The sequence below is a fragment of the Macaca thibetana genome, chromosome 6 (genome assembly GCF_024542745.1).
Source record: "Macaca thibetana thibetana isolate TM-01 chromosome 6, ASM2454274v1, whole genome shotgun sequence".
Lineage (NCBI taxonomy): Eukaryota > Metazoa > Chordata > Mammalia > Primates > Cercopithecidae > Macaca > Macaca thibetana.
In genome coordinates this window covers 104,757,841-104,783,774 of record NC_065583.1, presented here as the reverse complement: position 1 = coordinate 104,783,774, position 25,934 = coordinate 104,757,841, and the positions used below count along the sequence as shown (strand labels likewise).

Below are 25,934 nucleotides of genomic sequence, written 5' to 3'. Positions count from 1 at the left end.
CTCTGATCGTACTTTCTCCACGGATGTAAGTGTCCGGGCTTTAGTGGGGGAATGATACTCTTCATGAGAAATTCATTTTTTAAAAAGGCGTAGAAACCTGACCAGCGGCTGTCAGCTGCAGCTCATCAACCACAGAATTCCGAATACGCCGGCACATCAGCGAGCTGGCTTATGAGAAGGGGCTGCGGCTGAGCTTTCCTAGAAACAGCTATTTGGGGACCCATTTCCTGTTGGAGTCTGAAAGACGCACCCACCGGAGCCACTGGCAAAGCAACTTAAGCTGCAGGCTCCTCCTGCCCACACCCCAGCCGCGACGTGCCCTGGGGGCCCTTAGCGGACTGCCACGCGAGTGTCCCCGCCTTGTGCCTTTAATTTAGCCAAACTCCTGTAATATCAGGCCCGGCGTGGTGGTTCACGCCTGTAATGCCAACACTTTAGGAGGCCCAGGCAGGAGGATCGTTGAGGCCAGAAGTGAAATTAGCCGGACATGGTGGCGCGCGCCTTTCTAACTGTCCCAGCTAATCCAGAGGCTGGGACGAAACGGTCGCCTGAGCCCGGGAGATCGAGGCTGCAGTGAGCCGTGTTGGCGCCACTGCACGCCAGCCTGGGCGACAGAGCAAGACCCTGCCTCAAAACAAAACAAACTGTAATATCGTCCAAGAACGTATGAAGGACACTTGGAAAGTCACCAGGCCACTTCTCTCCTGGGCGTCCACGGCCGGAGAACGCCGGCCTCACCTGCAGACGCGCGCCCTCCTCCCAGGCTGCGCAGGTGACCTTGGCGGGAGGCGCGGGAGAGGAAAGAGCTCCGCTAGGCCGCGAGCGGAGGAAGCGGGAGAAGCCGCTCTTCCTATTACACTCGCAGTCCGCTGGTGGGGGAAACGAGTGTCCGGCGTATGAAACGCCTAACTTCGCGAAATAGAGACGCATAAAACTTCAAGAATTCTGTCCAAACTCAAGGCCCTTTCTCATTTAAGGGCAACCCTGTCACTACATCATAAACTTTTAAATCCATGATCCCCACGTTACGAAAGCATAAGTCCCTTGCAGACTTTTAGCGAAAACTGAACTTTGCCGGTGTCCCACACGAAGGGAGGGAGGACGGGAGGCCACGCCAGGACTGCGGGGGCTGCAGGGCTGCAGGGCTGCAGGGCGTGGACGCATCCTGGCCGGGGCGTCCACTGTCGACGTCTCCACATCCCAGGAGGGTCGAGACGGCCGCGGGAAGCAGCCGGCGAGCCGCGCGGCCCCGTTCCAAGGACCCCGCCAGTCTGAGTCTGAGTCACTGACAGCTTCGCGGGTCAACGGCGCCCAGAGGAAAAAACTTCTCATTTGGACTCCTAGGCCCGGCAGTGGCCAGCGGCCAGGGCCCCTGAACGGGGCGGGCCGGGGCGGGGCGCACAGAGCCAGAGGGGCTTGCGGAAGGCGGCGGAGGGACCGCGGGGAAGGGTCGGTGAGCGGCGGCCGCGCCAAGACTCTCACTGCGCGCCGGGGGGCGCCCTTCCCCGCTCGCGCCCGCGCGCTCGCGCGCCCCAGTCCCGCCCCGCCCGGCGCACCGCGCCAGACACAGAGCTCGCCGGGGGTCGCTCGGACCCTGATCTTGCCCGCGGGCACCCCGCGCTCTGCCTGCCGCGACGACCAGCTGCCCGACCAGCAGAAGTTGGGAGAGAGGGTGGAGCGGAGCAGCCCGAGGCGGGGCACCTCCTGGAGCAGCGCAGTGCGGATCCCGGGACAATGGGGCCGCGGCGGCTGCTGCTGGTGGCCGCCTGCCTCTGTCTGTGCGGCCCGCTGTTGTCCGCCCGCACGCGGGCCCGCAGGCCAGGTGAGAGCCGCACGGGAATGGGGCGCGCGGGCGGAGGGACGCTGAGGGGAGACTGCGGGGGTCCCGGTTGCGTCTTCTCCTCAACCCTGCCTCAGTTTCCTCCGAAAGCCAAACTGGCATTTGGGCTGAGATCTAGAGTTTTTCCCAGTCACGTTTAGGTGGGGCGTGCCACCCCCTTCGCGGGCCCAGCCGATGCCCCTTTGGACTCGATCTTGGAGGGTGCAGCCCGCCTGCCACTGGATGTTGGATACGGAGGAGGTTGGAGCGGAAGCCCCTGGGGGAGCCTGCGGTCCTGCGTTGCACTTGTCATTGTGTAGCCTGTTTCTCCCAGGACCACCCCCAAAAAGAAAAGGTCTCACGTTACTCCACCAATAAACGTTCCGATCTTTTCAACATAAATTGGCGAACCGCTGCCGCTGAAGTTTTGCTTTGTTGGAAGTTTTTTTTCTTGCACATTTTACAGGCGAGAAAAGTGGTGTAGAGAAAAGCCCTGGCAGTCCCTTGGCATGTTTAGCAGAGAATCAGTACCAGCAGCCCCCGTCTTGTGTCCAGGAGGTGCTCGGTGCGAGATGTATGGTGACAATAGCAGGGGCTCCGCGTGGTGGGGGGTTGGGGGAGGGAAGGGGGCAGGAGGAGGATTTTATTGTTACCTAGAACCCATTCCTTCTAAGTGAGTTGAAGAGAGAGATCCCTCCCCAGGACCAAGCTCCCTCGAACACTGTGGGATCCAAGTATTTCTGATCCGCTGCAAGAAGGTTGCTCCCCTAGAATATTTTCCCCACTGGTAGTCTATTTTTAAGTATCTGGCTACTTGACCAAATAAATAAATTTGATTAATTTATGTGGTCAAATATTTTCTATATTCCTCTCCCCAAAAGCAGGACAGATGAGATGTTTTTAGTCTGTAAAGGCACTCATTAGAAAGTGAGAAAAGTGTTTTGAATTTCCTAATAACAGTAGTATTTTATAAGCTTTGAGCCATTTTTTTTTTTACGCTGAAAGAAGTTCTAGCGGGTTTTCTTGTTATCGCTAAAAGAATGTGCACTCTCTATTGCTCCCACACTCAAAAAAAAAGTGTAGACACATCAAGATTAAGAGGTGACAAAGACATAGCATGTTCTTGCCTCTCTGTCTTTGTTCACGGTGAGTTTTGAGATGCTTTTGGGAAAACTAAGAGCTCCAGACAGGGGCCCAGTGTTTAGCAGTAACTAGCCTGCCTGCAGATAAGTGAGCATTGTTGTTGAGAGTGTTTGAGAGAACGCCGAGAACTGCTGAAAAGTTGTTTGCGATGAGATATAATTTCACATAACATTATGTGATTTGCTCAATTTAGTTGGAGACAAGCTCTTGAGAATCCAGTGTTTTGTTTGAGATTTGGATCATGGGGTGGAAAACAGGGCTTATAGAAATGCTGCATCCATTGTAGCCACCCTTTCTCACAGTAGCCTACCAGCAAGGTGTGTAGCCTCATTAAGGAGTGAAGTTAAAGGGTGCTGGTTTCCGCCAAGCGTCTTACATCCTCATGGGAGGAGTGGTGCATGTTAATATGGACAGTGCTGGTGTAGACAGAAAGGCAAGTGGACCACCTTAGCTAGTTTATCAACACTGGATTCTGGAACCACTTTGGGAGGGAAAGACGAAAGGAGTATGATAGAGGAAAAGGAGCGCTTGCTAAGTGCAGTATTCCATGTCAAGCCCTGGGCCAGAAGGAATTTTCACTTAGATTGTCTCATTTCACCTTGTCAGAACACCTTGTTAAGGTGGATGTTTATCCCCTTTTGCTGATTCTGAAACTAAGACTCAGAAACAGTGGCAAAGCAAATGGAGGGGGGTGGGGGAAGGGGCATGGGGTGGTGGGGAGGAGGCGTGGGGTGTGGGCAGTCCACCCACCCTGGGTGTAAGCAATTAGGAATAAGTGGGGCTTTGTCTTTAGAAAATTTAAAATCACCAGTAAAATCAACCTAAGATAGGTTTACTTTTTATTACCACCATGCATTGGCAATTCTAAACATTGTCTGTCATAAGGTGGTGGTGCCGGGACTCCAAAGCATCCAGCGGTGCCTCCCATCCTTGAGCCGCCACTGCTCTGATAGAGTTTATTGCCCAGGATTACCAGCTCTGTGTGCTAAGAGGGGCTGTGGAGCCCTCCCAGGGCTGGCCCTGACCACCAAGCTGAGCCTTCCTGCAGCACTTTCCGACTTTTTGTTCCCACTCATTTTGGCATTTCCTGCCTTGTCACTTTGTGTGTGTGTCTCATTTTCCCAGCTAAGATTATAAAGTTTTATTTATCCCCATGGTGACTAAAACAAATGTTCACTCAGCAGATAGTTGTTGAGAAATGTGTAAATTCATCAACAAGTTTACATTCCTTTGTCTAAACAATTTAAGTGAGGTGACATGTAATCATTAAAAGGGCCAACATGCAAAAGTAAAAGGTGATCTTTATGAATTTTATGAGGCTCTTAGAGGGTTAAAGGTTTCAAGAATAGCTGGTGGTGGCTATGACAGAGAGAACTCGGTGGGCAATTCCACTTGCTAACCTCCTACCCACAGAGTCAAGCCCAATTCTGTGGCATGGAATGAAGTGCTCCTCCCCTTGCAAGAGGGTCCCCAGCCCCTCTCCAGCCATCTCCTGTTACTCACCCTCCAGTTCATCCAGCCCCATCCTCTAGATCTTCCCTTCAAGGAGCTATACTTTCTCTGGCTTCTGTCCCCATGCCATTCCCTCTGGCCAGAATGCCCTCCCCATATCCCATACCTGCCACGTTCATGTTTAATTAAAAACAGCCACCATCTGTGGAGCACTGAATGCAGCTAACACCCTGCTTAGGGACGTTATGCATACTATCTTATTTATTTCTCACAACAGCCCTTTGAGCAGATGTCATCCTCATTTTACTGGTTATAAAACAGAGACCCAGAATGGTTGAGTCCCAAGTTGAGAAAGAGGTGGTATTGGGACTGGGTGCAGTGGCTCACACCCGTAATCCCAGCACTTTGGGAGGCCAAGGCGAGTGGATCATTTGAGGCCAGGAGTTTGAGACCAGCCTGACCAACATGGTGAAACCCTGTCTCTACCAAAAATAAAAAATTAGCTGGGTGTGGTGGTGCACACCTGTAGTCCCAGCTACTCGGGAGGCTGAGGCACCAGAATTGCCTGAACCCAGAAGGCAGAGGTTGCAGGGAGCCGAGATCGTGCCCCTGCACTCCAGTCTGAGCAACAGAGTGAGACTGTCTCTCAAAAAAAAAAAAAAAAAAAAAAAAAGAGATGGAATTGGGAGTTGACCACAGGCCTGTCTCTCCGGAGTGCGGGCTTTCTCTAACACCTCCCATAGAAAGGAAGCCATCTAGACTCCCAGCCCCTCTTACAGTAGAGAAGTAACCCCACTGTGTTCCCTAGTACCCCTAGAGGCAAAGTCTGTGCCCTATTGCCTTGGTAACCCAGGCCCAGCACAGGGAGGTATTTCATAAGCATTTATGCATGGACTGTGGTATTCTCTCATTTACTTTGCTAATGGATGATAAGGCAGGCTCTAAAGATCCCTGCTCATGGATACGCTAATTAATCAGATGTTACAAGAGATATCGCTAGTAAACCTAAACAGAAAGACACAAAACTGAGCAGTGGTTCTACCCTAAGCAGACCAGGAAGCTCTATAAAGCCTGAAAGTCAGATTTCTTTTTTTTTTTTTTTTTTTTTTTTTTGGTTCTGTCGCCCCTAAGTGCAGTGGCCGGACCAGCTCAAAGCTCTTTATAAAGCTGAAAGTCAGATTTCTTATGTTTCACCATATTAGCCAGGATGGCGATCTCCTGACCTCGTGATCGCCCATCTCGGTCCCAAAATTTTCTTAGCCCTACTATGAGCCAGCAAGTAATTTTCTACCCTACTATCTGTCTCTCTCCCCCCCCTCCCCGATCTCTCTCTAATATTTTTTAGTGGCTTTGCCTTTATTTTTATAGAACATATTAGCATAGCAGGTTTTCAGGGTCTGGGTGCAGTGGCTCACACCTGTAATCCCAGCACTTTGGGAACCCTAGGCCAGATGATCACTTGAGACCAGCCTAGGCAAAATAGCAAGACCCCATCTCTATCAAAAAAATAATTAAAAATTAGCCAGGCACAGTGGTGTGCACCTGTAGTCCCAGCACCTGGGAGACTGGGAGGATGGCCTGAGCCCAGGAGTTCAAGGGGGCAGGGAGCCATGGTCACGTGACTACACTCTAGCCTGGGCAACAGAGCCGGAGAGACGCTGTCTTCCAAATATTTAATGCATAAAAATTTTACATTTTAATTAATCATTTAAATTTTAAAAAATAAAAATAATAAAATTGAGATAAAATTCACGTAACATAAAGCTAACCATTTTAAAGTGTACAATTCAGTGGGTATTTACTACATTTACAGTGTACAATGTACACTATAAACCCCTACCTACTTCCAAAACACTGTCATCTCCCCGAAAGGAAACCAGTAAGCAGTCAGATCCCATTCTCCCTTCCCCCTACCTCCAGGAACCACCAGTTTGCCTTTTGTCTCTATGGATTTACCTATTTTTGATATTTCATATCAATAGAATCATATAATATGTGGTCTTAGTGTCTGAGGAACTTAACTTTATATGGGTGAAAGTTGCTGTTGCTGTTTTTTGAGACAGGGTCTAGCTCTCTTACTCGGGCTGGAGTGCAGTGCCACAAACTTGACTCGCTGCAACCTCTGTCTCCCAGGCTCAAACTATCCTCCTAACTCAGCCTCCAGAGTAGCTGGGCCACAGGCACCCGCCACCAGGCCTGGCTAATTTTTGTATTTTTGATAGAGATGAGGTTTTATCACATTGCCCAGGCTCATCTCCATCTCCTGGGATCAAGTGATCCACCTACCTTGGCCTCCCAAAGTGCTAGAAGTACAGGCGTGAGCCACCATGCCCAGTCTTTAACTAGTCTTCATGAGTACCCAGGCTCCCCTTCCGTTGCAGATACTCACAAAAACACCCTTGTTAGAAGAGTTATTAGGACCCAGGGCCGTGGTTTATTTTTGACTATGATGCCAGTGTAGAGGACTCCATAGTTTTACCCTTCATAATTTTCTGTTGGTTTCCTTTTTTGTGATTTCTTTCATTCTGCCTTTTTCTTTCTCTTGCTTGTGCCTAAAACTGTCGTCATAAATAACTCTCCATATATACGGAGATTTTTTTTTTCTGGGTATGAGCTTTCACTTCCCCAAATACCCTCTCCCACACTGACCTGGTCATGGTACTTGGAGGAAGCCACTTAAAGGGCTCTGACAGTCCTATATACATTATTTGCTTTCAAAAGTAAGTGGCCTTTTGACACAACAGGAATAATCTGTAATTTGCCCTTGAAAACAAATTTATATAACTTTAGGAAAAGACATTATGTAATCTATTTATATTTCAAGTCTATGATGAATTAAAAATCAGGTATTCTAGTATTGTAGAATAACGTTTACCAGTACAGTGTTTTCCTGTTTGGTAACCTACAGTAAGAACTGTAGAAATAACACTTTACATTGTGATATGGTTAGGGGTATGTGTCTTCAATAAATATGTGTGGACAATCATAGTGTATATGTAAACATGAAACAAAAGTTGTACCAAACAGTGCCCACCTTTACTGCACTGTATGCATTTTGATATTTTCTACCCTATAGTCTATTTTTAATGCTTATTGCAATCGTGTGAATTGATTTCATAATCATTGCTAAATCTATACCATAATTTAAAACCCAACGCAGCAGCTGCAGTGAATATTCCTATGGTAGCCAAATCAAAGGCCTTATTAGCTTTTCAGGAAGAGTTCTGTTTTCCTGGAACTGTTGCTTATTATTGTTCTTATCATGTCTAGAACCTAATTGATTTGAGTTCCGATATACAAACTGCAGAAGGACTTGGGCAGGGGTGGGCATGGGGACAGTTTTTGTAGTACAGTGCACAGTACTTTGTACAGTACAAAGCTGTCGCCATCCCCAACCCTGGGGAGGAATTGGTGATCATTAACATCCTTGACTGTGAATTAGTTTTCATTTTAGCTAGATGTCTTGTTGGAGAGTAGAGAGCCGCATTCCCAAGACGGAGAGCTCAGGACCTGTAACTTAGTGGAGAACAGACCTGGAGGAACAGGGAACGTCGGGGAGTCAGAGTAGTTCCCAGGCAAGGCCTGCTGGCATCCTCACCCCATGTCAGGCTCTGGCCTCCAGGCTGCTCCCGGCAAGAGCCCACACACTTTGCTTATGTAGTCTTCATGCCTGCTGTGGCATTAGGTACACCTGCGTTTAATTCCCTGCAACTTCCCTTCTCCCAGCTTCCTCTTAGGCTTGCTTTCCTATACTTCCAGAGGAGTACCTGCTCCAGGACATGGAATGGGAGGAGAGGAGGCCTCTGATATTGGCAGCTTCTTGTGACCCCCCAGTCAGTCAAGAATTCTCCCTTTAGGCTGGGCACGGTGGCTCACGCCTGTAATCCCAGCACTTTGGGAGGCCGAGGCGCAGATCACTTGAGGTCAAGAGTTGGAGACCAGCTTGACCAACATGGCGAAACCCCGTCTCTACTAAAAATACAAAAATCAGCCAGTCATTCCAGCTACTTGGGAGGCTGAGGCAGGAGAATCTCTTGAACCCACAAGGCAGAGGTTGCAGCAAGCCAAGATCGTGCCATTGCACTGCAGCCTGGGAGACAGAGTGAGACTCTGTCTGTATCAAAAAAAAAAAAAAAAGGGAGGGGGGAGGGGAATTTTATCTTTAATTCTGCTTTTTCTGTAGCAGAGATTTTTGTTCACTTACTGCTGTTGCATCTGCTCCATCTAGAACGGTGTTTTAAAGATGTATTTTTCTGTTTTGTCCTTGAATGTCTCCCTGCTATCTCTCTCGTGTGTGTAAGGGCTGAGTTGTTGGCGTGTGTGATTGGTGTGCAGCCAAAGTCAGTAGGACCCCAGAATTCCCAAGCAACACCTTTTGGCATCATCACGTTAGCTAGTCATTCACATGTCCACATACTGCCTACTGTAGCTAAAAGGATAGGCAGATTCATTTGTTTGGTGAAATGCTAAGAGAAAAAGATGTTCCTCTTTTAGGAGTAGGTCAGGAATCACAGTTTTTAAAGAGAGAATAGTGTGGTGGGGTCAAAAGTTATGACCTTTGGAGCTGGGCAGATCTAGATTCAAATCCCGGCTCCTCTACTTCATAGCTGTGTGACTTTGGATTAGTTACTTAGCCTCTCTGTGCCTCCATGTTGTCATTTATAAAATGGTAGTCATAATGCTCATCTCATAGAAATGTTAGAGTTACGGGAACTAAGGCAAGTGAAGTATCAGGCACATAGCAGGTGCTCAAAAAAATGGTAAGGTTTTTTCATACACCAATCCTTCCATATTCCAGAAAAGCTTTTGAAGAATTGATACCAAATAAATTATGTAAATATAAGACAATCTTCACACAAACATGCAAGAACATTTTTCCCTTCAGAATTAGGACAAAAGAAAAAAGCAAAAACCCTTGGCCCTTAACTTCTAGTGGCAAATAAACATGCATAAAGTATTTGTTTATTTTTTTAACTTTTATTATGGGAGTTTTTATACATACCCAAAAATGAACAGTATAGTTACTCCCTCTACCCATCATCCAACTTCAGTATTATTTATATATGACCAATCTTGTTTTATCTAAACCCTCAACTGTCCTCCTCCCTCAACTATATAATTTTAAAGCAAATCCCAGGTATCATATTATGTCATTCATAAATACATCAGTAAACATCCTTAGAGGTTAGAATTCTTTTTTTCACATAACCACAATACAATTATAATACCTAGAAAATGAACAATTCCTTTTGTTTTTTGTTTGTTTGTTTGCTTCGAGACACATTCTTACTCTGTTGCTAAGGCTGGAGACCAATGGCACAATCATGGCTTACCCACAGCCTCAACCTCCTGGGCTCAAGCAATCCTCCTGCCTCAGCCTCCAAAGTAGCTGGGACTACAGGCACACACCACCACAACCAGCTAATTTTTGTATTTATTTTAGTAGAGATAGGGTTTTGCTGTGTTGCCCAGGCTGGTCTGGAACTCCTGGGCTCAATCAGTCCTCCTGCCTCGGCTTCCCAAAGTGCTGGCATTACAGGCGTGAGCCACCGTGCGCAGCCTAACAATTCCTTAATATCATCTGATAGTCAGTCAGTGTTCATATTTTCCTTACTGTCTCATAAATACCTTTTAACAGTTGGTTTGTTTGAATCAGGTTCAAACAAGGTCCACCATTACATTTTAATCTGTAACTGCCCACCCCATCCCTTTTTTTTATTGCTATTTATTTGTCAAAGAAACTAAGCCATCTGTCTTACTTTCCTACATACTGGATCTGGCTAACTGCGTCTTCAACTTGTGGATCTAACATGTATGAAATGTTTCAGTTCATTTCCATCATTATTGTTTTGGTGGTCAAATTGATGATCAAAATGTCACATCTTTGGTCAATGGGAGCCCTTTCAGATTGACTCCAGAGTCTTTTTGACCTAACCCTGATATTATTTGAAGATGTTCAGTGTTCATCTTGTGTATTTCCTACCCCAGATCTGGAACTAGCCATTTCTTTAAGGAGCCCCAGTTCTTTTCATTGGAAAATGGTGTTTGTTTGAATCTGAGGGAGTAAAACATTCCAGTAATGCTGCTGTTTTCCACTTGACAGAGTTAGTGTGTTTCTGTTATTTTGCTGTCCTCCTCTTCATTTCTTTTTAGCCTGTAGTGTTGTTTCAACTGCTGTGCTCTGCGTGGGAATGTGAGCAAAGTCCTGGGACTTCTGCTTTGTTAACTCTCAAAAGGCGTGAGCCCCAAGGGCAGAACTGTGAGTCAAAACCAAGACTTGGTGTGTCATGAAATGCTGGTGTGGTATAAATCCCAGGATCAAATGGGACACTCAGAGATCCTCTAGTCACCCCTCTGCTTCCAGGACAGATCTCATCACAGTCAGAAAACGTGTTGCCTCACTCACTACTTTTAAAACAATCTCCAGAGTTAAAGAGTCCGTATTTGAACTATTTAATAATTTGCTGTATTCGATAACAAAACTACTCTAGAGCAATTCAGAGAAGCCTACATTAAATGAAACTTAGCAGATAGCATGAAAACTGAATTCAGGATTTCTGCTGCCTTTTTTGTGAAACCACAGCTTAACAACAACAACAACAAAACAGAGATGAATGAGAAGAGATTTGGGCACCCTGACAAGCACTTTCTCCTTGACCTGAGTTGTGCTAGGACTGGAGGAACTCAAATTTCAGCTTAAGGGTCTTGAACTAGTTGGAATTATCTAGTCACCTTGCATTGGTTCTGTCCTTTGTTTGATGCTGGTATATACTACATTTTTTTCCTTTTCTTTCTTTTTTTTTTTTTTTCTGACATTCTTTAATTTCACAAAAACCAGAATATCAAACCTGTAGTATCAAGAAAAGGTAACACCTTAGGCAATGATATTTAACCAAGGGATTATACATTCTTCCTGAGCTCTAGCCTATAAAAATTTCATGTTTCCACAAGTATAATGTTTCTGTCGGAAGTACTGTACTGCCTGAGGCCTACCCAAAGAAGATGTTTTTTAAAACAAGTACTTATTGCCTAAGTAGTAAATACAGAGTAAAGTCTAGTGACAGTTTGATTTTCAGACTAAGTGATAGTATATGAAGAGCTTAGTTGTATTTATTAGTTTTCACATTGTATCACTCTCAGGTGTCATCTTGATTCATGCATGTAATTATGCATGTTCATGTCCACTTTTTCCCCTCTGTGCCTCACAGAAGCCCATAATCTGGCCAGGCTTCCAAAACTGCAGAGGAGAATTGCATTGTTTTAAGGTTCCTTGGCCAGGTGCAGTGGCTTAGGCCTATAATCCCAGCACTTTGGGAGGCCGAGGTGGGTGCATCACTTGAGGCGAGGAGTTTGAGACCAACCTGGCCAGCATGGTGAAACCCCATCTCTACTAAAAATACAAAAATCAGCTGGGCATGGCGGTGCATGCTTGTAATCCCAGCTACTTGGGAGGCTGAGGCAGGAGGATCGCTTGAACCCGGGAGGCAGAGGTTGCAGTGAGCCAAAATCGCATCACTGCTCTCCAGCTTGGGTGACAGCAAGACTCCATCTCAAAAATAAATAAATAAAAGGTTCCTCTAGGCCAGCATTTTTGCACATGCATGTTTTTGTGATATTAAAGTGCCAGAACCACAAACAAGAAAAATAAAAAATAAAAGATATTTTTTTAAGCGCCAGAAGCCATTCATTCTTTTCTTTCAGCTCCCACACACTCATTGTGATCTTGAGAATAGCTTCACGTCCACAGGGGCTGTTGGGACCAAGGTCAGGCTTCTGTGTGACTGGGGCAAGGTGAACACAGAGTAAGTTACATGCATTGCGAAGGTAAGAGAGTGATACTTCCATAAAAGATTGTGAATTCGAAATTTGATTCATAGTTCTGAACCCTAGAGCTATATAATTTACAACTTGTTCATTCCCTCATTGTACTAAAAAACTACAAACATTCCTAAGTAGGAGGGAAGATGAACCTAGATTTCCTTTTAACCTAATTAAGTGAGCAAACAGTTGGATATAAAAGCATACTACATGGAAGTGGGAGAGGAAGGATAATAGTAATTTCTTAAACTGCTTAATTGTTATAGTTTCCAAAGTGAATGTGTGTCCTATTTCACATGGGATGCTCCAGTTGCCAGATTTGTAGGCCAGACAGGCATTAGAATCCCATTTTAATGAATCTGGGCTTAATTCAGAGAAGTTAAGTGATCCCTGAACAGAGTCAATATTAGAATACAAATATGTGCCTACCACATGCAGGGCAAAGGGTACTGGAGGTTCAGAGATTAACAGGAACAGTTCTTACCCTTAAGGATCAATCTAGACACAAGTGCGTATTCACATTCATCACTGGAGACATTCATTCCTTCCCTGTGACAGATATCCTGCCAGGCCACCCCTTCATTGTCTGGAGACCCTCTCCCAAATTTGCTTAGGGAGCTTGACCTCAACCCTACACTGCCAGGCTCTGCTCTGCTGTCTCTGAGTTGGTACTACTCTAGCTTTGCCCTTCATTTTGGAAACAGATGCCAATGTATTGTGTTTTACTTTCTATTTCTAGAATTTCCACTTGGTAGTTCTTTGCTGATATTTCCTATTTTCAGTTCATTTCAATGAAATACTTTTCTTTTTTTCTTATACATGGTTGTAATACATTCTTCAAAATCCTTATCTGCTAATTCCAACATCTGGGTCAACTTGAGGTTGGTTTCCGCTCACTGTCTTTTTACTTAAGACTGGGTCACTTTTTTTTTTTTTTTTTTTTGGAGACAGAGTCTCACTCTGTTGCCCGGGCTGGAGTACAGTGGTGTGATGATAGCTCACTGTAGCCTCGATCTCCCAGGCTCAACCTGTCCTCCCACCTGGGCTTCCCAAAGTGCTGAGATTACAGGTGTGAGCCACCACGCCTGGCAGCCCTCTTTTTCTTTTATTTGACAAAAAGTTATATATAGTGTATAACATGTTTTGCAATATGCATAACTTGTGGAATGGCTAAATCAAACTTATAACACGTATTACCTCAAATACCATTTTTTGGTGGAGAGACCACTTAAAGTCCACTCTCTTAGCAATTATCAAGTATACAACACATTGTTATTAACTATAGTCACCATATTATACAAGAGATTTTTTTTAACTTATTCCTTTTAACAGAAATTTTGTACCCTTTGACCAATGTCTTCCCAGTCTACCCTACCCACGCATCCAACCCCAGCCTCTAGTAACCACCATTCTCTTCTCTGCTTCTACGAGTTCAACTGTTTTCAATTCCACATATAAGTGAGATCATGCTATATTTGTCTTTCTGTGCCTGGCTTATTTCACTTAACATAACGCCCTCTCAGCTCATCCATGTTGTTGCAAATGACAGAATTTCCTCTTTTTTAAGGCTGAATAGTATTCCACTGTGTATATACACCATTTTTTTCATTCATTCATTCATTTATCAGTGGATACCTAGTTTGATTCCATAACTGGGCTATTGTAAATAATTCTGCAATGAACATGAGATTGCAGCTAACTCTTTGATATCCTGGTCTTTTTTTTTTTTTTTTTTTGAGATGGGGTCTTGCTCTGTCGGCCAGGCTGGAGTGCAGTGGCGCAATCTCAGCTCACTGCAACCTTCACCTCCTGGATTCAAGCAATTCTCCTGCCTCAGCCTCCTGAGGAGCTGGGATTACAGGCATGCACCACCACGCCTGGCTAATTTTTGTATTTTTAGTAGAGACGGGTTTCACCATGTTGGCCAGGCTGGTCTCAAACTCCTGACCTCAGGTGATCCACCCGCCTTGGCCTCCCAAAGTGCTGGGATTACAGGCATGAGCCACTGTGCCCGGCCAACATCCTGATTTTATTTCCTTTGGATGTATGCCCAGTAGTGGAATTACTGTATCATATAGTAGTTCTATTTTTAGTTTTAGAGGAACCTTCATACTGTTTTTCATAATGGCTATGCCAATTTAAATTCCCACCATCAATATACAAGGGTTCCCTTTCCCCATATCCTCACCAACATTTGTTATCTGTCATCCATTCTAACAGGTATGAAGTGATAACTCATTCTGGTTTTAATGTTCATTTCCCTGATTAGTGATGTTGAGCATTTTTCATATACTTGCTGGCCCTTTGTATGTCTTCTTTTAAAAAATGTCTATTTAGGTCCTTTGCCTATTTTTAAATCAGGTGATTCATTATCTGCTGTTGGGTTATAGGAGTTCCTTATATATTTTGGGTATTGACCCTTTATCAGACGTATGGTTTGCAAATATTTTCTTTCATTTCATACATTTTCTCTTCACTGTTGATTGTTTCTTTTGCTGTGCAGAAGTTTTTTAGTTTGATACAGTCCCAGTTGTCTACTCCTCCTTTTATTGCCTGTGCTTTTATGCTCATTACAAAAAATTATTGCCCAAAACTATATCAAGAAGCTTTTCCTCTATGTTTTCTTCTAGTTGTTTTACAGTTTCAGGTCTTATGTGTAAGCCATTAATCCATTTACATTGGTTGTTGTATATAGTGTGAGAGAAGGGGGACAAGAGGTCCAGAGTTTATCACTTTTGTGTGTAGGGTGGTTGGATCTGGTGATACGATTTGACTCTGTGTCCCCACCCAAATCTCATCTTGTAGCTCTCATAATTCCCATATGTTATAGGAGGGACACAGTAGGAAATGATTGAATCATGGGGATGGGTCTTTCTTATGTTGTTCTCATGATAGTAAATGGGTCTCACAAGATCAGATGGTTTTAATAATGGGAGTTTCCCTGCACAAGCTCTCTCTTTGCCCACTGCCATCCAAGTAAGATGTGACTTGCTCCTCCTTACCTTCTGCTATGATTATGAGGCCTTCCCAGCCATGTGGAATTGTAAGTCCAGTAAACCATTTTCCTGTATAAATTACAGGAAAAAAGACTCTGGATTTTGTTGTATTCCTTCAAAGAGTGTTGGTGTTTTTGCTTTAGCAGCCAATTAGTTTGGTTTTACTCAAACAGCAGACTCTTTCTCTCTTGAGCAGAAGCCTAAATATCACTTCAGTTCTTTTATCCTTAGCAGAGGTGCTTCTCATCTTTCCTACACACGCATAGTTCAAGGGTCAGCCAAACCCTAGGACAGAATTTATACTGAAATTTAGGACCCCCTGCTCCCTGACTTTTTCCTTTCCAGGATTCTCTCCTAACTTTCCAGTGACTGTGTTTGCCCTGAACTCTGTCCTCTGGTTCTGTAGGCCAAAAAGATATGGATTTTCTATCTGGGTTTTAGTCACCTTTTATGTTATGTAGGCACTGCTGTTATATAGGAAAAAGCAAACTATTTTCCCCAAACTGTTTTCTCTTACCCAGCACTTCACTCAATCCTTGTGACACCATATGTCTGGAGCTTGTTTCTCCACAGACCAAGCAACCAATTCTCCTGCAGATTCTTCACTGGACTCCAGCTGGGTATCCTTGAATATAACTCAATTCTGACGCTATCTACCTCTTAATATAACTCAATTCTGACACTATCTATCTATGTGGAGATAGAGTCAGATTCCACAGATTAAGGGCTCAGTTTCACAAGGCTGCCTTCTACTTCAGATGGCAGTCATAAGTGTGAGCCTCCAGACTTCTGATTACACTATACATTGGGAGTTCCTAAGGCCCCCTGCTCAGATTTGATTAATTTGCTAGCATGATTCACAGAACGTAGGGAACCACTTTACTTACCTTTATCCATTCATTATAAAGAAAATTACAGAGGATACAGATGAACAGCCACATGGTGGAGATGCATAGGGCAGGAATTGTGGGAAGGAGCACAGAGCTTCCATGCCCTCTCTTGGGCACCACCTTCCAGGAACCTCCATGTGTTCACCTATTTTTGGTTGATACTCCAAAAACCTTGGTTGGCCTGGCATGAGTGGCCAAGAACATCTGCTGCTCTGCTGACCTGCTGAGGAAAGAAGTGGAAGAATGACTGACATGATGGGTACCTTGTGACTATGTTAGGAGATAACCCCAGGGATTGTGGTTTGGACCCAGATATAGTGAGAGATTTCTACGTTCTCCTGTGTAAGCAAACTAAAGACTGTAGAGGAAAACTACTGTCATGGACAATGGCCATAGAATTGGGAGTCCTGAGTCCCATTATTAATTTGCCTCTAATGCCAAAACCTTTAAGAAATCCCCTCTGGTGGCACGTGCCTATAACCCCAGCTACTCAGGAGGCTGAGGCAGGAGAATTCCTTGAACCCGTGAGGTGGAGGTTGCAGTGAGCTGAGATCGCGTCACTGCACTCCAGCCTGGGCAACAGAGCGAGACTGTGTCTCAGGAAAAAAAAAAAAAAAGAAATCCCCTCAGCTTTCTTTTTGTTTTTTTAATTTTTATTTATTTTTATTTTTTGAGACAGAGCCTCGCTCTGTCGCCCAGGCTAGAGTGCAGTGTTACAATCTCGGCTCACTGCAACCTCTGCTGCCCAGGTTCAAGCGATTCTTCTGCCTCACCCTTCCAAGTAGCTGGGATTACAGATGCGTGCCACCATGCCCGGCTAATTTTTGTATTTGTAGTAGAGACGGGGTTTCACCATCTTGGCCAGGCTAGTCTTGAACTCCTGACCTCGTGATCCACCCACCTCGGCCTCCCAAAGTGCTGGGATTACAGACGTGAGCCACTGTGCCCAGCCTAAATCCCCTCAACTTTCTACGTGGATTTTTGAAAAGGGACAGGTTTCATGGGATGGCTGCAGACTAAATGGAGAAAATGTGCACATGAAGGTATGCGGAGGAAAGAGAAGTCATAGAAGCTGGGAGTGACTTGTTTATATAGACAGTGGCTAGTGTGGAAATCACTGATTGATCCCTTCATGTCAAGTACTCAGCCTTTCCTGATGTCTTCAGGGTAGATCTCTGAAAACTTATCATTCACCTTTGTCCCTTTGAGGGACAGAGTTTAGTAAGTATTGCTCATATCAAGACAAATGTTGCACAGTATTTTGAGTTGGCTTATTCTGTAATAAAGTCTATTTGTGCATTATCTGTTCTTTACCGCCCATTCTCCTAGTAAGAAAACATAAACAAAAGTAAAATATGCTCTCTGCTTGTCGCTTTTGCCTTGTTGATGCATTCATTTTTTACATTTAAATTTTTTTTAATTTTATTTTTCAGCGTCAAAAGCAACAAATGCCACCTTAGATCCCCGGTCATTTCTTCTCAGGAATCCCAATGATAAATATGAACCATTTTGGGAGGATGAGGAGAAAAATGAAAGTGGGTTAACTGAATACAGATTAGTCTCCATCAATAAAAGCAGTCCTCTTCAAAAACCACTTCCTGCGTTCATCTCAGAAGATGCCTCCGGATATCTGACCAGCTCCTGGCTGACACTCTTTGTCCCATCTGTGTACACCGGGGTGTTTGTAGTCAGCCTCCCGCTAAACATCATGGCCATCGTTGTGTTCATCCTGAAAATGAAGGTCAAGAAGCCGGCGGTGGTGTACATGCTGCACCTGGCCACGGCAGATGTGCTCTTTGTGTCTGTGCTCCCCTTTAAGATTAGCTATTACTTATCCGGCAGTGATTGGCAGTTTGGGTCTGAATTGTGTCGCTTTGTCACTGCAGCATTTTACTGTAACATGTACGCCTCTATCTTGCTCATGACAGTCATAAGCATTGACCGGTTTCTGGCTGTGGTGTATCCCATGCAGTCCCTCTCCTGGCGTACTCTGGGAAGGGCTTCCTTCACTTGTCTGGCCATTTGGGCTTTGGCCATTGCAGGGGTAGTGCCTCTGCTCCTCAAGGAGCAAACCATCCAGGTGCCCGGGCTCAACATCACCACCTGTCATGATGTGCTCAATGAAACCTTGCTCGAAGGCTACTATGCCTACTACTTCTCAGCCTTCTCTGCTGTCTTCTTTTTTGTGCCGCTGATCATTTCCACGGTCTGTTATGTGTCTATCATTCGATGTCTTAGCTCTTCCACCGTTGCCAACCGCAGCAAGAAGTCCCGGGCTTTGTTCCTGTCAGCTGCTGTTTTCTGCATCTTCATCATTTGCTTCGGACCCACAAACATCCTCCTGATTGCGCATTACTCATTCCTTTCTCACACTTCCACCACAGAGGCTACCTACTTTGCCTACCTCCTCTGTGTCTGTGTCAGCAGCATAAGCTGCTGCATCGACCCCCTCATTTACTATTATGCTTCCTCTGAGTGCCAGAGGTACGTCTACAGTATCTTATGCTGCAAAGAAAGTTCTGATCCCAGCAGTTATAACAGCAGTGGGCAGTTGATGGCAAGTAAAATGGATACCTGCTCTAGTAACCTGAATAACAGCATATACAAAAAGCTGTTAACTTAGGAAAAGAGACTGCTGGGAGGTTAAAAAGAAAAGTTTATGAAAATGAATAACTTGAGGATTCTATTAGTTCCCACCCAAACTGTATTGACTTCACCTCCTAAAACAACAGATGTACAACTTGCATGCCTGCTTTTTATGGGAGCCATCATGCATGTATTTTTGTCAGTTACCAGAAAGATAACAGGACGAGATGACTGTGTTATTCCAAGGGAATATTGCCAATGCTACAGTAATAACTGAATGTCACTTTTGGATATAGCTAGGTGACATATGCATATTTATATGTGTGTATATGTAGATGTATGCACACACGTATATTATTTGCAGTGCAGTGTAGAATAGGTACTTTAAAACACTCTTTTCCCCCCCCACTCCAGCAATTATGGAAATAATCTCTGATTCCCTGATTTAATATGCAAAGTCTAGGTTGGTAGAGTTTAACCCTGAACATTTGATGGTGTTCATCAACAGTGAGAGACTCCATAGTTTGGGCTTGTACCACTTTTGCAAATAAGTGTATTTTGAAGTTGTTTGACAGCAAGGTTTAAGTTATTAAGGGATAAGACTCACTACTATCTGTGTGTAGAAGTTCTAGTGTTTTCAGTTTTAAACATATCCAACTTTGAATTCCTAAAATTATGGAAACAGATGAAAAGCCCCTATTTTGATATGGGTAGTATTTTTTACATTTTACATACTGTATACATAAGCCAAAACTGAGCATAAGTCCTCTAGTGAACGTAGGCTGGCTTTCAGAGTAGCCTATTCCTGAGAGCTGCATGCGTCCGCCCCTGATGGAGGACTCCAAGCAGCAGACACATGCCAGGGCCATGTTAGACACAGATTGGCCAGAGACCTTCCTGCTGAACCTCACAGAAAGCAATGAGACTGGGGCCACCACATTTGCTCCATCCTCCTAGGATTGGCTGCGAACTGATCATGTTTATGAGAAACTGGCAAAGCAGAATGTGATATCCTAGGAGGTAATGACCATGAAAGACTTCTCTACCCATCTTAAAAACAACGAAAGAAGGCATGGACTTCTGGATGCCCATCTGCTGGGTGTAAACACATCCAGTAGTTGTTCTGAAAGGTTATTTTGGATTTGGAAGCACCCATTATGCACTGTGGGCACTCCAATAGGTGCTGGGCACACAGAGTGGAATAGGACCGAGACCTGCCCTCAAGAGCAAAGTAGATGATGCATAGAGTGTGACATATGCGTAATAAATATGTTTCACACAAACGAGGCTATCAGCTAAAGAACTTTGAACATTTGGGTTAATAGTTCTTGTGGTTATAACTTAAGGTGAAAACATAATGCAGTACAGGACATATATTTTTTAAAATAAGTCTGGTTTAATTGGGCACTATTTATTTACAAATGTTTGCTTAATAGAGTGCTCAAATCAGGTTTTCTTTTAAGAATCAATCATGTCAGTCTACTTAGAAATAACAGAAGAAAATAGAATTGACATTGAAATCTAGGAAAATTATTCTATAATTTCCATTTACTTAAGACTTAATGAGATTTTAAAAGCATTTTTTAACCTCCTAAGTATCAAGTATAGAAAATCTTCATGGAATTTACAAAGTAACTTGGAAATTAGGCTGAAACATATCTCTTTTTTCTTATGAAAAAATGGTAGCATTTTAAACAAAATAGTTGCAAGGCAAATGTTTATCTATTTAAAAGAGCAAACTATTTCCAAATACCATAGAATAACTTACATAAAAGTAATATAACTGTATTGTAAGTAGAAGCTAGCACTGGTTTTATTAATTTAGTGTCTATATTCATTTTATCTAAATCAGTGGAGATTTACTGTCATTGTTTATTAGTCTGTATATATTAAAACATGCTATCATTACTGTACTTACAAAATAGTATGTCACTGTTTTTATGTTCACTCTTAAAAAACTAACCTATATTAATAAATGTGAACATCTGCTTGGTATCTCTTTGGAACAAATTAGTATTGTATCTTTGTCGTCCTGGCACACTTTAAGGGCTTAACTGAAGAGCATTTAATGAAGAGGTGATTTGCAAAGGTGTGGACAGGGTTAAGGGAACCAACAGGGAGTGGTGAAGCACCCCCATAGACTAGCAATCAGGGGAAGCTGTTACTGCCTCCAAGGCCCAGGTAGAGGAGGGAACACACTGAGGCCTCTCCCTCACCCTCTGATCTCTTGCGAGGCCTCCCTTGATCCTAATCTTAACCCAATACCCAGAAGTGAAGTAGTCCATAAAGATCAGCTTCCTTAGCCATGGAGAATGGATCTGGAAGAACAAATGCAGGGAAAAAGAAAACAAATAGCACCATTTCTGCCAAAGACATTGAGTGATTAGCGCTGTCTCTCTTAATCCCTTCTTAGGAAAATTTAAGTTTATTGGGAATATATTCAAATTTCTGAGTTATAAACATCCTGGGTAGTGTCTGCAGTTCTTCCCTAGTGAGAGAGAAATTAAATGTCAGAGCAGAAAGGAAATCCATAAAAGGGCTGTGCTGTCTTCTCTGGCTGAATGACAGTCCTTTGCCATCTAGCACTCCCTCAAGCAGAACGGAGGAGGGGAAATTGAAAGCAAAATGACTAGTACTTCTCAGGGTTGAAAACCAAACAATTTTTGATAAATTATTTCTAGAGTATAGTCAATGAAAAAATTATTTCAACTAAACAAGGATTTTGTTAACATACAGAATTTTTATGAGTTAACACATAAGCTTTTTAAGTTTCTAAGGCCTGAACTCTTCACATGTATTTCAAGGAACAGATTGAGTTCAAAAAACCTTAAATTTTGCTAACACAACAATGTTTTTTTGTCCAGGCATGTTGGCTCACGCCTATAATGCCAACACTTTGGGAGACTGAGGCCGGAGGATCATTTCAGACCAGGAGGTTGAGACCAGCCTGAGCAACATAGTGAGACCCCATCTCAATTAAAAAATAAATAAATAATTAACCTGGCACGATGGCATGCCTGTGGTCCCAGCTACTCAGGAGGCTGAGGTGGGAGGATCATCTGAGCCCAAGAGGTTGAGGCTGCAGTGAGCCATCCACTGCAGTCCAGCCTGGGCAACAGAGTGAGATCATGCTTCAAAAAAAAAAAAAAAATACGTTTTTTCCAACAAGCCAAAAATAGCATTTTTAGGGAAATGGAATGTTTGGCTATTGAATATACACTTGGAAAATTTTAGGTTATACTTCTGAATTTAAGGAATTTAAAAAACTGTTTGCTGTTGGCATGTCTTTGAGGAAGTTGAGCTACAGAAGCAAGTGGAAAAGGTTAAGCAGCACTGATGACCAAGCTATTTAAGTTTCTGGCCCTGGACCATCCTCTAGTAGCTTATCTTCAGCCAGGTGCTGTCGTGAAAATTAAGAGGAAAAACAGGTCACCAATGGTAATTTCCTGGCATAATTAGCATGTTATGTGGCTATGCCTTTCAAAATTACTAGACCAAATGTGTGTGAAGAGTAATTGACCACAGGATAAACCTAATTTGTGTTTTGTTAAGTGAGCTGCAATGTGAGAAGAGAGGAGAAATTCTCTAATGCAATTATTCTCAGAGGTCCTGAGACTCTTTCAGGAGATCTGCAAGGTCAAAACTCTCTTAAAATACCAAGATATTATTTGCCTTTTTTGGTCTGATGCTGTCACAAGTGGACAGATGAGTTTTCCAGAAGCTACACAACATGTGAAAATGCAACAGATTGAATGCAGAAGCAGAGATGAAAATCTGTCTCCTATTACACCAGTCATTAAAGAGATTGCAAAAATGTAAAACAATGCAACTCTCCTCCTTAAATTATTGTTTTGGAAAAAAATTATGAAAAAATAGTGTTTATTTTAACATGTGATGGGTTTATTGTCATTTTTAGCTGAAATGGATGTTTTCAAAAGTTCTCCATTTTAGTGTCTAATATGGAAAATATCAGTAGATAAAATCATTGGCAGCAGGATGCAGTAGCTCACACTGTAATACCAACACTTTGGGAGGCCAAGCCAGGCGGATAACAAGGCCAGGAGTTCCAGACCAGCCTGGGCCACAAGGGTAAACCCCATCTCTACTAAAAATAAAAAAATTAGCCAGGTGTGGTGGTGCACATCTGTAATCCCAGCTACTCTGGAGGCTGAGGCACTAGAATCACTTGAGCCTGGGAGGCAGGGGTTACAGTGAGTCAAGATCGCATCACTGCACTCCAGCCTGGATGACAGAGCAGAGCAAGACTCTGTCTCAGAAAAAGAGAAAAAATCAGTGATGTGCTGCTAAACAGGATCAAACAAAAAGAAAATAAAGCCTGATCTGGCAAACTAGCATTTGCCAATTTTCATGGTGTGAATACTCCCTTCTTTTCCAGTTTCAAGCTCCCAACAGTTTAACAGTTGGCTTGACAAATTTCCTGAATATTGAATTCTTATGAGCAGGTACAAGTTGACTCCAGCACACCGATGGATGCAACTGACATAAACAAAGGCTCTTTGCTGGTCCTCAGTAATTTTAAGTATATTAAGGTGTTTGAAAAGAAGTTTATCCAAGATTTCCCAACTTTATTGACTTGAAGAAAACAGAGAAACTGGTAATGATTATAAAAGCATAAAAGCAAATGGGTAGAGTTGGCTTACAGCTGCAGGTACCACTCTGGGTTTCTGGCTGTTTCAGAGCTGAGGGGTTCCAAGTCTTGGAGCTAGAAACTGATTCAATGGCCGGGCTCAGTGGCTCACACCTATTATCCTGGCACTTTGGGAGGCTAAGGCAGACGAATGGCTTGAGCCCAAGAGTTCAAGACCAGCCTAGGCAATATGGCAAAATCCCATCTCTACAAAAAAAAAAACAAAAATTAGCCGGGCGTGATGGCTCATACCTGTAGTTCCAACTACTTGGGAGGCTGAGGTGGGAGGATGGCTTCAGCCTGGGAGGCAGAGGTTGCAGTGAGCCAAGATGGCGCCACTACACACTTCAGCCTGGGTGACAGAGTGAGAACCTGTCTCAAAAAGAAAAGAAAAGATACTGATTCAAGTCATCGGGTGTGGTGTGGTCCACAGATCAGGAAGCTCTGTGTGAGGTCTGAATATCAGCCAGCTGCTGCGTAAAGGAGAGAGGTGCTTGCTGAGCAAAGTTTCAGACCAGAAGACCAAGAGACAATTCAAAACAGCAGCAGATTCTACCCACAGTGGCATTCCTGTAAAGTGAAACTCAAGCTCCAAGTTTGTTGTCATGGGGACTGTTGATTGCATGCTAGTCTTACGGAAACACACGGAAGACCAGAGGTCAAATTCAGTAGCATCTCAGAATTCAGATAACACAGCATGTATGGTTTCAACCCAGCAGGCTATGTGTTTATCACTTCAGGAAATGACTCATAAGCAGTAAGGAGATGAGCTTTGAAAGCTGCATCTGGCCGGGGCATGGTGGCTCACCCCTGTAATCCCAGCGCTTTAGGAGGCCAAGGCGGGTGGATCACCTGAGGTCGCGAGTTTGAGACCAGCCTGGCCAACATGGTGAAACCCTGTCTCTACTAAAAATACAAAAATTAGCCAGGCATGGTGACACACACCTGTAATCCCAGCTACTTGGGAGGCTGAGGCAGGATAATTGCTTGAACCCAGGAGGCAGAGGTTGCAGTGAGCCGAGATTGTGCCATTGTACTCCAGCCTGGATGACAAGAGCAAAACTCCATCTCAAAAAGAGAAAGAAAGAAAGAAAGAAATCTGCATCTATAGTAGCTTGCATGGTGGCAGGGCCAGTCTGGCTGTTTTGCCTATCTTAATGACTATATCATCAGGTCATTTTGGTGTGCTGCTGTGTGACCCATCCAGGAAAGTGAAAACACCACGAAGGGTGGGCTTTCCAATACTGAGATGCATTCGTGAGCAAAACCATAATCATTTGATATCTATTTTTGTTGTTTTGTTTCCAATCCTGAGATATCTAGTTGCTCTTGAAACTGGCTGACACAATATTAAAAAAAAAAAAAAAAAAAAAAAGACAAATAATATATTCCCATCCTCCAGGAGCTAACTGGCTTTTGGATTTAATCCTAATACTTAATGGTTAGTTAGGAAGCAAAAAATCTGAAGACCTCAGATGTAGAATTTTATCAGCTCTGCCTTATAACAAGTTTCACAAACTAAATCAGTTGGCCAGGTGCAGTGGCTCACATCTGTAATCTTAGCTCTTTGGGAGGCCGAGGTGGGCGGATCACCCGAAGTCAGCAGTTCGAAACCAGCCTGGCCAACATGGTGAAACCCTGTCTCTACTAAAAATACAAACAGTTGGACATGGTGGCACGTGCCTGTAATCCCAGCTACCCGGGTGGTTGACGCAAGAGGATCGCTGGAACCTGGGAGGCGGACGCTGCAGTGAGCTGAGACAGAATGAGACTGTCTCAGAAAAAAAAAAAAAAAAAGAAAAGAAAGAAAAGAAACTAAATCAGTTCTCAACTCTGGCTGCACATAGAATCACTGGAGAGCTTCTAAACAATTCCAGTGCCAATCTCTGGGGGCGGGGCCTGGACATTGATATTGTTTTCAAGCTCCTCAGAAGATTCTAATGTGTAAACCAGGGTTGATACTAAGAAAAGAAAAAAATCGAGCCGGGTGCGGTGGCTCAAGCCTGTAATCCCAGCACTTTGGGAGGCCGAGACGGGCGGATCACGAGGTCAGGAGATCGAGACCATCCTGGCTAACACAGTGAAACCCCGTCTCTACTAAAAAATACAAAAAACTAGCCGGGCGAGGTGGCGGGCGCCTGTAGTCCCAGCTACTCGGGAGGCTGAGGCAGGAGAATGGTGTAAACCCGGGAGGCGGAGCTTGCAGTGAGCTGAGATCTGGCCACTGCACTCCAGCCTGGGCGGCAGAGCGAGACTCCGTCTCAAAAAAAAAAAGAAAAAAAAAATCCCTCAGCAGTCTGAGCTACATGAGGTGTGCAAAATTATCAGGCCCAGAGAGACGGGAGTAAGGGACTTCAGTCGCATACCCTTCCCCCACCCACCACCCCCCATGCCTGTGGGCAATTATTTAAAGTCATTTTGTTCCTGGTGGTGTGGCAGCTCGTGCCTGTCATCCCAACACTTTGGGAGGCCAAGGCAGGAGGATCACTTGAGGTCAGGAGTTTGAGACCAGCCTGGTCAACGTGGTGAAACCCCAACACTCCTAAAAATACAAAAATTAGCCAGGCATGGCAGCATGCTCA

The 25,934-nt window shown here is 44.1% G+C and overlaps 1 protein-coding gene across 1 annotated transcript; it reads left to right on the top strand.

The window, feature by feature from the left end:
* Nucleotides 1-1,478: 1,478 nt before the first annotated feature.
* Nucleotides 1,479-20,699, top strand: F2R (coagulation factor II thrombin receptor). The gene is made up of 2 exons (XM_050795686.1): nucleotides 1,479-1,822; nucleotides 17,552-20,699. Exons 1-2 carry the CDS (start codon nucleotides 1,735-1,737, stop codon nucleotides 18,739-18,741), a joined length of 1,278 nt encoding a protein of 425 aa, XP_050651643.1. The 5' UTR covers nucleotides 1,479-1,734; the 3' UTR covers nucleotides 18,742-20,699.
* Nucleotides 20,700-25,934: the final 5,235 nt, after the last annotated feature.